Source organism: Thermobia domestica, chromosome 13 (genome assembly GCF_964235325.1).
Source record: "Thermobia domestica chromosome 13, izTheDome1.hap1.1, whole genome shotgun sequence".
In the NCBI taxonomy this organism is placed as follows: domain Eukaryota; kingdom Metazoa; phylum Arthropoda; class Insecta; order Zygentoma; family Lepismatidae; genus Thermobia; species Thermobia domestica.
In genome coordinates, this window is record NC_137466.1 from 128,834,069 (window position 1) to 128,848,557 (window position 14,489).

The 14,489-nt window shown below is 36.2% G+C and overlaps 1 protein-coding gene across 2 annotated transcripts in view; it reads right to left on the minus strand.

Annotated features, from left to right (window-relative positions):
- LOC145668494 (E3 ubiquitin-protein ligase ZSWIM2-like) overlaps positions 1-14,489 on the minus strand; it is a gene marked incomplete at its 3' end in the record, with an annotated part of 229,351 nt that overhangs the window by 8,351 nt on the left and 206,511 nt on the right. For both annotated transcript variants that reach the window (XM_081736448.1, XM_081736447.1), the window contains 2 exon segments: positions 2,113-2,211; positions 4,739-4,866. In XM_081736448.1, coding sequence (XP_081592574.1) covers positions 2,113-2,211; positions 4,739-4,866 — 227 coding nt within the window.

Consider the following 14,489-nt stretch of genomic DNA (forward strand, 5'->3'; position numbering starts at 1 on the left):
AGATCTAAGCCTTTTGGTAGCATTTATCACTTCTTCTACTTCAATATGAGTAAAAATAAATTGACTAAGCAGAACAGAGTTAACATGATGTGATAAAGACTCAATATCATACTGGGACTTGTTACACAAGACCTGAAAGTATTGCGTAAAGACTCAATATTATTCTCAGATTTAATTGACATTCCTCGTAAGTGACAGTATTGGAATTGCATTTTTATATTGTAAGTAAGTCGAAAAAGAACTCCGAACTTGCAAGAATATTGGATTCACAATCATTTATGTATCTATCATAAGCGCTTGAAATTTCCCGTGGCCATAGCTCTAATTCATTTAAGGTTGGTTTAAAGGAACAAGTTTTGCAGATAGATGTCAGTACAGTCCTCGTATCTCTCTTATGTATTTTTTACCTTTCACGAAAATTCACGATTTCTCTTACAAATTTCAAACTTCAGACTTCAAATTTTTAGAGAAGGAACTTCATAACCCATCGAAGGCAACAATCCGTGTAGATTTTTTATTCAGAATTTTCTTCATCTTCTGTTGAAACGGCTTAATTGTTAAAATTGGATATCCAAATCTTTAACAATATATTGTTTCAACGATGAAGAACATTCTGAATAAAAAATCGGCACGGATTGGTGCCTTCGATATATAAGGAAGTTCCTTCTCTAAAAATTTGAAGTCTGAAGTTTGAAATTTGTAAGAGAAATCGTGAATTTTCGTGAAAGGTAAAAAATACATGAGAGAGATACGAGGACTGTAGTGACATCTATCTGCAAAACTTGTCCCTTTAAACCCACTTTAAATGATAGGTAATGTTCCAAACAGTCTCCATTTTTCTTTGATGATGCTCTTTATTAATTTGGTTATTTTAGGCGTGGACCAAACAGGATATTTCTGATTAACATTCTCACGTGATTCACACTTGATAAAAATATAATTCACTATTTTATGGAAAGCATCAACAGTTTCATCAACCATAGAACCGCTAGCCACCGTTACTCAATTAATGAACGTCATTTTCCTATATAGTTAATTATTCGTAAGTTATAATCTGATTTAATATGTGCACTTATCGTAGTGCAGCAAAAGTCAATATATAAAGCAGGTGATAACCAATGGCGTTATTCAAATCATTTAACAACAGGTTATATAATTACTATTTAACAACCAGTTCTATGATCAGTATAGTATCAATATTAGTATCAATATAATTAGTATCAATATAGTTGATGACTTAGTATCAATATTATTAATACTGTATGATATTATTATTACTAGAAGTAGCAATAGTGACTATAATACTTTGTGTATTGATTTTCAAAAATAGTACTACAGAATTAATTATTATTTTTCGTAAGTACTGGATTTAGATGTGAAAAGACACTTTTAACAACTAGTTCCGGGACTCAGAAATTTTAACAACCAGTGTGAACTGACTGAATGACACTACTGTTGATAAGCATCTTCAAACAGCAATGATTGGGGTTCATGTCAAAGTTCAATATCATTGATATTTCCAAGAACTAATAAATATCTTTTGCAAAAATATTTAAATATCCCTACATGAGGGACATGTTCCTATAGTTGACAACAATGCTGCAAGATCCAGAGGGGTAATGCTTACTATATGCTCCTCTATCTAGAAAAAGGTGACCAAACTGAGGAATGTTTAGCAACTAATGTAACGTGTAAACTTACTGCATTTTACTTTTTCAAAAACAGTAATATATATAAATTCTACATTCTATCGTCTATACAGATTGTACGAAAGAATAAATGACACATGTAGGCCTATATCCATGTTTCACTCTTTCCTGCACTAAAAGTAATCCACCATATAAAATATCTAAACCACTAAAGAATAAGAATGGTATAGTCTTTAAACTAAGTTAAACATTTCTAAAGTAAGAATTAATAAATTCTTACAGTGACATACTTCCAGAACTACATACTGCCACCGAATAGTTATCTACTTCCATTTCCAGCAGTGTGAAGAGTTGGAAGGAAATCTAGTGGTACTGTGAATGTTTCTAATATATTTTGACATTTCACTTTGTATTATAATTTCTTACTCATGCATTTGTTCTGGTAGAGAAAAGGGACACTTACTGAACAGATGGTATTACACGTTTGTACATATTCTCCTTCTGACGTACAAGATTATTCCCAGCATTTGGTTTTCCAGTTCGAGAAATAATGACGCCCTCACTGAAACAAAAACTAAAATAAATGGGGATATTTATTTAAGATTAACATTATATATTATAATATATATTTATAATTATACATGACACTAGGCAGAAAACCTATTTTTCGAAATTGTCTATAATGCTTCGAAACATGATTTAATCCCATTACTATTCACGTAAAAATGGTATTATTGAAGTGTACCATATGATATAACTATTTCGTTTCATCAATTCTTCATTTGACATACTTTGTGTTTATTTTGAAAATGTGAAATTAATTCCAATATTTCAATTCAACAAATTATGAGGTTTCTCCTGACATAAGCAAAGACAACAGTTGTTATTGCTTGTAAATTGTCACGAAAGATGAAAACGCTTAAGCAGCCTAATTCAGTTTGTGGGATCTCATACACATCCAGTGCAATTATTTTTCCAAAGAATGACAGAAAAAAATCAATACATTTCTATGTTTCGTAATTCAATGATAAACATTATTTGAAAAAGCATTTTCATCTAGATCGTTTGCACTTCATTTCCACCATTTCTTTCTCCATTGAAAAATATAAATATACAAGGGTCGTTCAAGGTTGACTGGGACTTTTATTTCTTCAGAGGAAGCAGATAGCACTAGAAGCACCAAACTATGTCAGCTTTTCAAAGTATTCTCCGTGCACGTCGAGACACCGTTGCCATCGTTGTGGCAGTTCCCAGATTCCTTTGGCGTAGAAAGAACTTGGTTGTTGTCGTAGTCCTGGAGGACATCGTTCCGCAATCCTTCATCTGTTGTGAATTTCTTCCCTCCCAGATGGTCTTTAAGGGGTGAAAACAAATGATAATCACTGGGGACTAAATCTGAACTGTAGAGGGGATGGGGCAGTACTTCCCAGCGCCTTTCGGCCAGCGTTGTTGTTGTCACATTGGCCGTGTGAGGGCGGGCATGGTCATGGAGAAGAATGACATTTCCAGACAACATCTCAGGTCTTTTCTTGCAAATGGACTTTCATACGGCACCAGTCTACAATGTGCATTAATACTGGGCATTAATTGTGCTCCCTTTGTCCAGAAAATCCACATGGATAACACCCTTCATGTCCCAGAAGACACTTGCCATGATCTTTCCAGCGGACAACTGCATTTTGCTTTTCTTGGGCGGCGGAGAATCTTTATGCTGCCACTCCATGCTGGTTCTTTTGGTCTCTGGGGTTGAATTGTACAATCATGTTTCATTACACTTGATGATGGATTGCAACAATTCATCCCTTCGGCTCGAAACCGATTCAGAAGCTGTTCACCTACCGTCATGCGTGTCCACCTCTGATCAAATATCAGCTGGTGGGGAACCCACCTTGCACAGATTTTGCGGTAGCGTTAAGTGGTCGCGAATGATTGTCTCAACACTGTCGACACTGCCGGCCCTATTTTCGAATTGTTGCGAGAGGGCCGAAAACAACTTTTCCTAGGGAGCCCAAATATTAATACTTGCCCCCACTCCCCAGAAAAATCTAAGGCGTTGTTTCTAACCATCGTTAAAAATAAATAAATTAAAAAGAATAAGGGGAATTTAAAAAGTGGGAAGTGAACCATTGAATATTTTCAAAATGCTGTTAAGGGAACTAGTAATTGATTCCAGGTCTTTTCTTAAGCAGGTAAGACAAACACTTGGCTACCCAGCTTATGATGGACATTTAAATTGTTCTACTATATAACAAGTGTTAAAAAAACTATTATTTCATTTTATAGTGCTTTGTGGTTCTTAAAAAAATATCGTATTATTTGTTGTTACGAAGTTATCTACAAAGAAAATGTGAGTGAAACTGTGAAGCTTTTTAATGGACTTCCTCTCAATTTTTTCCACTCCGCTTCCTGTACGACTTTTGTTTATGAAATTCCTTGCCTTCCGTCCGCGCACTTGAATTTTTTTCTCTCTTTGAAACTAATGTCCATCTAATAAAGACCACAAGGACACAGTTTAATCACAGAATCACAGTTTAAGGAATGCTAGGAAGTGAACAACTGGAATGAAATAAAATATAAAACACATTGTTATTTCGTTGCCTACCAACATTATGATATAAAGTAAGTGCTTTTCATGAAATTTTGCTTTTAGAATGTTCTACTTGAAGCCAATGTTTTGCGTGGATGTTTTGTAATGTGTTTTGCCACGTCTAAAAAGTCTCTAAAACACGCAGTACGATTCTCTTATCCATTCTGTTAAGAAAGAGGAAAGTCAGAATAAAATTTACAGAATACCAATGTTTAACTTATAATTAGGGGCATGGAAAACAAACATTTTTTTGGATCCCTTAAATAAGACACCAGAACTATGTTTTAAAACTATGTGACGTCAAAGTATATTTTCTCTCGTAGGTCTACTGCAAAACTCACAATTCAAAACCAAACCCAATTCCGATTTTGATTCATCATATATAGACTTCTTTGGCTTGATTTTATGAAGAGAACATCTCCCAGACATTGTAACAAGAGTTGTAAAATATGTATACATACACATATATAGTTTATTAGTGTTGTATTTATAACATACTTACTCAACTGAAAGTATATCGTAGATGCTACTGCCGTCCAGAGGACATGTTTGATTTTTTGGAAGCCACTGATTCATGCAGACAGCGTGAAAATCATGTCCACAGGAAAGAACACTTACAGCCTGCCTCACCTTAAAAATAAAATAAAATAAAGAATATATATTATTATCCCATATAGTAACATATACTATACAGTTCCTACTAGATTACCACAACCGGAGAACATGCAAACTGTCTAACAAACGAGCGTTACTTTCAGTACACAGTTTATCTATATTTCGGTCTAACGTGTTGGAAGTGGCCCCGCTTGGCGTAGTCGCTAGCGCTCTCGCTTTTGGTGCGAGCGGTCCCGCGTTCGATTCCCGGTGGGGACACTCGGTCGAAAAAGTGTAACAGCTTTCTCAGGCCAGCCATCTTGAGTGAGGTTTTTCCTGGGTGTCCCCTCACTCACACCAGGCAATTGCCGGGATGGTACCTAAGATAATGGTTCCAGGCCGCTTCCTTCCTTCCCTTTCCCCGGATAGTAACGTGATAGGCTAAATGGCCTTAGATGCCGACAGCACAGAAATCTAATTCCTAATTCCCTAGCGTGCCAGAAGAACAAGCCGGATAACAAAAAAGCAGAATAGGTAGGAGTCTGAAATTACTAAATACTTATTTCTTGCTCCACCTATACCAATAAAAACTCACTTTTTAAAACCAAAATCCACTGTTATTCATATTTTTTGACCTCTTAGTGCAGGACAGCATTTATAAATATTTCTTATGTACTGTACTGCGCGTTTTAAAATTTTATTACAGAAAAAGGAAGTCCAAAAAATAAAAATATTATACACAAGTCCCGAATCACTTCCAACCGAAAGTAGATTCAGTTGACGAGTGACCATATATATTTAGTTCATCGCTTCATCAGAACAAATATCCAGCTCATCCCATTTCAGTAGACCGGCTTTGCACTTCAAGAGAAGTCAGCCTCATTCTGCGCAGACTAAATTTTACAAAAGCACTATGCCCGGACAACATTACCTCACCGTTGCTGAAAAAAAAAAAACGTACCCAGGAAAATTCTCTATCATATTATGTCGTCTCTTCAACACCATGGTCCTGCCCTGACTGCACATTTTCCATCTTCACGGAAAATCACCAATATCTGCATGTTGTCAAAACCGGGGAAAATCTACTATTTCCCCACAATTATCGACCAATTAGTTTATTATCGAATTAGCAAGATGATTGAATGACTACTGTATGACCATCTGCAGCGCATAACGAGTGACCACAATATACTGCCTCATCATCACTTTGGCTTCCACCCCGTCTTCAGTATGACGGCGCAACTTCAGTGGAAAGCGAATACCATTTAGTGGAAACTGAATACCATTGCAATATTTCTGGATGTAGCTAAATAGTTTGACCGTGTCTAGCAAGCAGGATTGCTACACAAGCTTCATCAAGTGGGCTTTCCAATATATTATACAGCTGTCATCGCCTCCCTTCTACATAGACGCACTTTCCAAGTAGTACATGAATCATCCTACTCTGATATACATGACATTGCAACCGACGTGCTACAAGGTTATCGTCTGTTACCTTTCCTGTATAATCTTTATACAGCAAGTCTGCGAATTGCAGCAAACACACCAATCGCAATGTTTACCGACTACATTTCCTTATTCACTCATAATAAAAACACGCTTCGCAACGCTGTGGATACAAAGACTGGATACAAACTGGAGGACTGAATGGAAAGTTGGAGCATTTGCCGCATCCTGAGAAAACAATCGTAATATACTTCACCAAGCAACGCCGTCCTCCACCTCTCAAATTCTACTAAGGAAATAATCTACTTCCACAAGAAAACAGTACCAAGTACTTAGGCGACTACCTACATCGGAAGCCGACTTGCTCTCAAACCAACTATCACATAGTTTCCAAAAGCAAACCAACATCTTCAAGCGATGATCTGCCTACTTTGGTCATCAAGATTCCAAGTCAAGATGATATTTCATCTGTACAAACAAATGAGACGCTCAATCTTTTTATATGTTCACTCCACCTGGAAATACGCACCTAAATCCTCCATGAGGGGGCTTCAAATCATCCAGAATCATGCAACACCCCTTGTAACTGGACACAGTCGTGATACACGAATTGGTCAACTTCACGAAGACACAGAATTTTCCTACATCACAGCACTCATGGAACACCAAACTAGGAAATTTTGGAATAGAGCGAAGTCATATCTGCAAGATTTTACAAAGATACCAAGGTTTTCTCAACATTCCCAGTGGATTCAAGAAAACAGAATTTCTTAATTTGTTTTCAACTAAGTAACCTTGGAGTTGACGTTACTTTTCAAGCAACCCGAACTGTCCTCCCTATCCAGACGAGCAAATTCAAAACCAGTCAAACAAAAGGAAAAGAACACACGCTTACATGTGTGATTATGGGAGTGGATATCCAATGGAAGATTGAAGACATCCAAGAACTCCTGAAGCAACATATAGTCTTTATCGTCAAAGTACTATCGCAGAATGGCCTTCTATCTCTAATAAGGCTATTCTCCCACAACCCACAATCAATCAAGCAACTTACACAGGACGGCATTCGGATATTCAACATAATCATCATCCCGAATTTCTGCCAGACCAACTCGCTGCAGCAGTTGCTTTCAATATGGATACATCAGCCGCCTTTGCATTAATCCAATAGTTTATTTTTATTGTAGAGCCAGTTTTGACAAACCTAGCCAGTTACCGGTTAACCCAAAATTCTATGCAACTTATAAAACAGGGACAATGCACTAGCCTTAATTTTTGCCCAAAATGACATCAAAACAAAATTCACTTTTTAAAAAATCTGGATATTATCATCGTTAGCACCCACACCAAGAACTCTGGTCCTTTCAAGGATCAATCCACTCAACTAGTACTTAATCTGAAGCTACGATTACAAACCAATCAGAAATAGTCTCAATTCAAATAGCATCTATCTTGAACAGTCTCTATCTCAAGGCTTTCAGGATGCAATTGGAAAAGCAGTGGAAATGCCAAAGAAGAAATTTTTACATGCGTGGTTTCTCTTCTATTTATTAGCACAAAACAACGTGACCACGCTTTCCACATGGAGGCCAAACACATATTACATTCAGCTATTCCAATATTAAGTAACACAAATGGAGATTCCTACATGGAGAAAATCTGTGTTTTTACGAATTTTTTGCAAAATTTTCTTATATTCCATGGGGAAAAAAGCGGAAGCTATACGCCTTTCTCTTCCTGTTTTGGGAGAGTAAACAGACGTATGATAATGATACAGTTCAGAATGCAGTTCATATCCAAAATTTGATTTCAACTATTCGCTGAGCAAAACAATTCGTTTATTGTAAAACTTATTAACGTGTAACAGTTTCGCCAATTTGGCTTCATCAGACAGTGTCCTATCGAATTTTTAAAAAGCCTAAAATATCCCAGGCAAAAAGCCGCAGAAAACAGTTTATTTTGTTTTCAAAAAGCCGTTATTTTTAAGCACTTACATCTCTACGTCCCTCTAGCAATTTGTTATAGCCTACAGGGTAATATTTTTATGATTATTTTATTAAAATTATTATTATTTTTGGTGAATAAATTGAATTGATCAGATGTTGAGTTCGGCGTTACTACCAGAAACGCTTAAAAATAGGGTAATAGCGCACCAATAATAATAATAATAATAATAATAAAAAGAGCAGATTGGGTGGCCTAACGGTTGTTTCTTACAAGTTCCATGGAAACTAAAATCAATGAACGCACGCAGTAACCAACAACAACAATGAGAAATTGGATCCATAGAAATGCAATGGACACTTTTAAGTAAACTTATGTCTAGTTAGTTATTAAAGTGAAATTATAAAATCCGACCTGGACCCACACGCTATCTACAAACGGTGTTCAAAAAGTTTTGCACAGTGGTCTCTAACTTTTTTGTTGTTGTTGAGGGAGGAGAATGATTTTTTTTGTGAACATACTTGGAACATTTAGTTATACACTGAGCCTACTCAATGTAGCCTCTATTAGCTGTGACGCATCTGGTCCAACGTTCTTTCCATGATGTAAATGCACTTTGGTAAAATTCTGGGGATTGACTTTTACACCAGCGCTTGACACAGGAAATAAGGTCTTTCTCACTATCAAATGTTTTACCGCGCAGGTGGGCATTCAGACGTGGTTTGCTCTCAGGTTCGGACAAAAACAATCATGTTTCATCCTGGGTAATGACGCCGTCAAAACAGTTTCCACTCTTCAGTAAAGGTCGGCATGAGACCCTTGCACACATCCTTCCTCATCTTTTTCGTTTCCTTTTGTCAATAATCTAGGCACCCAACGTGCACAGATTTTTCTGTACCCTAGTGACTGTACCACTGATACCACACTATCTAATGACAAACCAGTCATTTCAGGAAGCTGTCGTGTCGTCACACATCTGCCATTTTGGATGATTTGATTAATGGTCTCTTTATTCACATCACTCACTACCGTCGATGGTCTACCGCAGCGTGGATTGTCCAGTAGAGGGAAATCACCTTCTTTAAACCTCTGCAACCACCGCTGGATACTGCTGCGATCCAATGTGTCCTCCCCATAAACAGGGAACAACTTCCTGTGAATCGATGTGGCAGAGTCATCGCCGGTCTTGAAGAGGAACTCCATCACCGACCGTTGTCGCAACCTGACATCTTACTTCACCACGGTCCATTATGGCTCACCTGTAAATAAAAGGAAATACTTTTATATACCAACTTACAGCTAAATGTTCAAGTACGCTCACAAAAAATTTCATTCTCCTCCTGTAACAAATAAAAAAATTAGAGACCACTGTGCAAAACTTTTTGAATACCCTTTGTATGTACAAAAATTCATTTCAAACAGTTCAGTCATTTTGTTGCGAAAAAACGACATAGCTTATAAAGTCGATTTCCTGTTCGTATACCTTTGTATATGGGTTCAGAGGATATGATAGCAATGTTTAGTGAAATACAAAATAAGAAGAAACAGTCAATTAACAAACGATAATAATAATAATAATAATAATAATAATAATAATAATAATAATAATAATAATAATAATAATAAATGCTACCGATAAAACTGAGAGATTTAGAGAGTTCTCAATTCAATTCTTATTCTAGCCAATGAAAACAATAATCGCAATAATAAGAAAAGATGTAAATGATTTTAAAGCAACACATTTTAAAAACCATGTACTTCTATGCAGGGTAAACCGTGTAAAAACCAATAGGGAACGAATGTAACTTGTCAGAGAAGTTCAAAGTGTGTAGAATAAGGGTGAGTTAAGTGTAAAATATCGCCTCTGGTATTCTAGTCATGTCATTGGTAATTTAACTTAACCGCATGAAGTTGGAAGCTACATTCGCTTAAATGGAATAGAAAGATGAATTTCAGTGGCACACAAACGTAACCTAGGATAAGAAGGTGGACTTCAATTGAAGCCACAGAAATAGATTATTGGACACTTCAGAGGAACGAAACAGCTTTTCGGAGAAATCCAAAACGGTAGAATGTGGTTATCTTTTCCTTCTGAATGCAATGAATTGGTTAGAAGAAATGTTGTGATATTTCTACAAAATGCATCAAGAAAGGACATGAAAACACGGATGCGCGAACCAGGTCACGACTATCTGGCAAATAGCGCTCCTCTTGCCGAGCGCAACAATTCCACCACTATGCTCCTCACGTGGGATAAGTTGAAATAGCGTCGTACGTGGAGCGAAACTCAAACAGGATGAGGAACGGCTCGCCTCTGACATCAACCAAAGAAAGTTAGCACACCATGCTACAAAATGTGGCAAGAAGCAAAATACGTGTCGGACATTTGTTTTGTTGTTTCTTTTTTATTTCGCTTCCAATGGCCAAATATACGAGATGAATACTTGGGAATAGCAATGAAAGCACAATTCTTCCAGATGGTCGTTATTTCATATTTACAGCTATTGCAGATATTATGTATTGATCGTATATCAAGCTTTAGAACGTGTGTAATACCTGTGGTCCTAAAAGAATTTTCCACTTAAATGTATTTACGACGTATTTACAAGCACATGGTAATATGAATACACAGGGCACGAAGTTCAGTTTCTATGTGTGTCGAAATGTTGGATTGTGCATTTTGTCACAACAGCAACTAATTCTAAACATTGAATATCAAACTTACAAAAAATTTCATAACAATGAGACACAAAATATTATATCTAAAATTGGCTAACATATAACAAATATACATTAACCGAAATATGACGCACAATTATGAATAGAAAGACTTCCTCGAACATTTAATTATCTACAAAGACAAATTACTCAATTATTATTTCATGTTTACAGCTATTGCAGATGTTATGTACGAGGGTGAATAAAAAATTATAAACACTTTTCGTTCTACAATTTAGTTACACAAAGGTAAGGTTCAACATATACAAAATTTTTCTACATAGTAACCCCCTTTGTCAATGCACTTGGTCTAGCACTCTACAATCTCGTATATTCCTTCCAAGAAGGTTTCCATTTGGTCCCGAAGTCGATTTTGCACCGCTTCTTGCATGTCTAAGTCTGTTATTAATAGACAGAATTATGACTGATGTTTAAAGAATGGTAAGAATGCATCCCATCGATGATAACTCGCTTGTTCGCAGAAGCATTTTCCGAGTTTGCTTAAGCTAGTCGAGCGTCCTGTTTCCTCTTCAGTGTGTCACATTCGACCGGCCACTTTTAAACTTCCCGGTTCACGAAAATAATAATAATAATAATAATAATAATAATAATAATAATAATAATAATAATAATAATAATAATAATAATAATAATAATAATAATAATAATAATAATAATAATAAATAAACTTTTACGTGATAAAGTGCTGTCCTTAAAAGTCTACGATGAATTTCACACTCTTTCATACCATCTGACCGAAGAAATTGGTTCACTGCTCATTGTTCCTTCTTGATGCAAACTGCTAGCGGAGTGGACATGCTTACACTTAGCTAGGGTGACAAATAATGTGATCAGGATCAAATTTCGCACACGCGACCGCAGTCGCACTAACTCTAAGCATGCATACGAAGAAAACAATATTCCAGCCTAGAAAGTGTGTTATGGCGGAAGTGTAGATAATTTTTAATTTAACCTCGTATTGATCGGACATCAAGCATACAACGTGTATTAGCTATGGTTCTAATAAAATAATTTTCAACTTCAAATTTATTTACGAGGTATCCACAAGCATACTCGTGAATACTTACATAGGGCACGAAGTCCAGTCTCTTCATTGACTAACGACCATTGAAAGTGACCTTCAAGGTAAAACTACTGCATTGTAAGATATTAAGTAAAATTACACCAAGGCACTAACAAGTGTCAAATTTCTGTTTCTTTATTGAATTTTAGTGTCCCTTTTCAGCATCAATTCTATGCGAGACGTGGACTTACAGTGGAATTCGAACCACATTATTCTCCCAACGGGAATCGAACCCGGGACAATGTATGCCAAATCAGCACACGCTAGCCACTAAATCAGCGAGGGAGGTTAAACATTTCTCTGTAACGTACTTGATTTGGGATTCACCAACTCTTTTCTGTGTTCAACGGAGAAGGTGAAAATAAAAGTGGCTGAGATATTTTGAACAGAAGCATTAAGGGAGTGACAAGATTGTAAAGAGTCTTTATTTTGATCCCTGGTTATAGTCACGACTGTTTCATGGTCCACATATCATTCTACAGCTTGCATTACCCATAACCCATTCCGAAGAGATTCCTCTAAAAGACTTCCGTGTAACTTAATGGCCAACATTAAGTACGCTATTAGGTCATTATTGAGGTTTAAGAGATTTTCTATAGTTGCTGTTATTCTGTAGATGTTTTCCAAGTTTATAGATGCTTTCCCGTAATTAAAGAGAATGGCATGGAACGTTTAAGCCCTTTTTATAGTTCAAAAGCAAGAACATTTTGTTTTTAGTTTGAGCTTAGCATTCATCACGTGTATTGAGACAATTTGTCTTATTTTTATAACAATGACCTCCATAGCCTTTGTTCCCAGATACTAGTTAATTTCTATACATCTATATATATTGTACTCGTTTCAATATGCTGAATTTAATTTTGGTTCAAGGGAATAAATATGAGGTGGGTGTAACGGCCAGGCGGACATTTTCCAACCTATCTTCAGGACTGTTATAAACAGCGGAAGTGTTATTAAAAAAAAATTACGTTCTTTCTGCATTTCGTGTAGACACGCTTTGCTCCCGTACAATCAATAGAAAAGCTGGTTCGCTATTTAACCTGCCTTTTTCGTGTATAGAAAAAATATTTCAACAAGAATATATATAGAGTGCACAGTGCACAATAACAAAGTTTGGTTTGATTGGATTTGAGTTTAGCGTCTCTTTCAATATCGAGACTACATGAGACGTAGACCTGCACTTAACACGTATGGGATCCGAACCACGTGTTCTTCCGCTGGGAATCGAACTAGGGTCTGCCAAGTCAAAGGTACGCATGCTAAACTCCAGGTATTTGGGGAAATGATATAAAAAAAAAAAGGTTATGTTGTGAGATATAAAATTCTGTAAAATAATAATAAAATCTGTCTTTGTAAAAACTGTAAATTAAATTCGAGCAGTATGTATATACAACACAGTACGGGTGTTTCTTTATTGCTCAAATACGAACTTAAAATGCAGAGTATTCGCAAATGAATAGTGGGATTTTGTGAGCGTATTATGAAAGATATGTTACATGGCAAACCCTGAAAGTTCTTATTATAATTTAGTTAAACTCAATACTAGAGCTGTAAAAACTATTCGAATAGTTTTTTTTGCCATTATTTGAAAATTCGTTCTCAATATTTGAACAATTATTTAAATAATTATTTTATTCAAATGTTCGAATATTCAATTACTCGAATGTTAAAGCACTATTCAGTACTCAGTACCTCTAACGCATCTTCTACAGTATTGCAAATTGCAAATATGTGCTTTGGTAACACATATAAGGGTAAGTCCCTCGGCGAGCAAACTATCCGGGGAAAGGGAAGGAAGGTAGGAAGCGGCCTGGGACCTATATGTTAGGTACCATCCCGGCTTTTGCTTGATGTCAATGAGGAAACCCCAGGAAAACCTCATTCAGGATGGCTGGCCTGAACATGCTTTTTACACTTTTTCGACCGCCTGCCCTCACCGGGAATCGAACCCTGGCCTACTCGCACCGCTACTTACTCTTGTAATACCACAAGTAGGAGAACGTTGTATAAAATATAGTAGATCTACGTTCTTGGGTTCGATTCCCAGTGGAAGAGTGTTGAAATTTGAATTCATTTCGGTGGCTCGGATTCTACATAAACCAACCAACAAGCGAGAAAGAGAGAGATATGCACACATTTCTTATAACAAGTATTAATGGGGTAATACAAGTACTTTTCCCTTATTTGTTCAGATGATATGGAAGTGGAACATAGCTGCACATCATACAACGCCCCCCACCCAAATAAAAACCTAGATTTATAATTACTTTCTATGAGAAATATAATCTTTCTGCCTGGAGTTCAATAAGTAAATAGAAAAATAATTAATTGTAATACAGTACTGTAATCTTTTTAAAAAATCTTTTAAATAGCAATTCTGTGTAATTGAAAGTCATTTATTTTGTTTGTGTGCATATTCTTTTGCTGCCTGTATTATCTACGAATATACTAAATTTAGATGTAATAT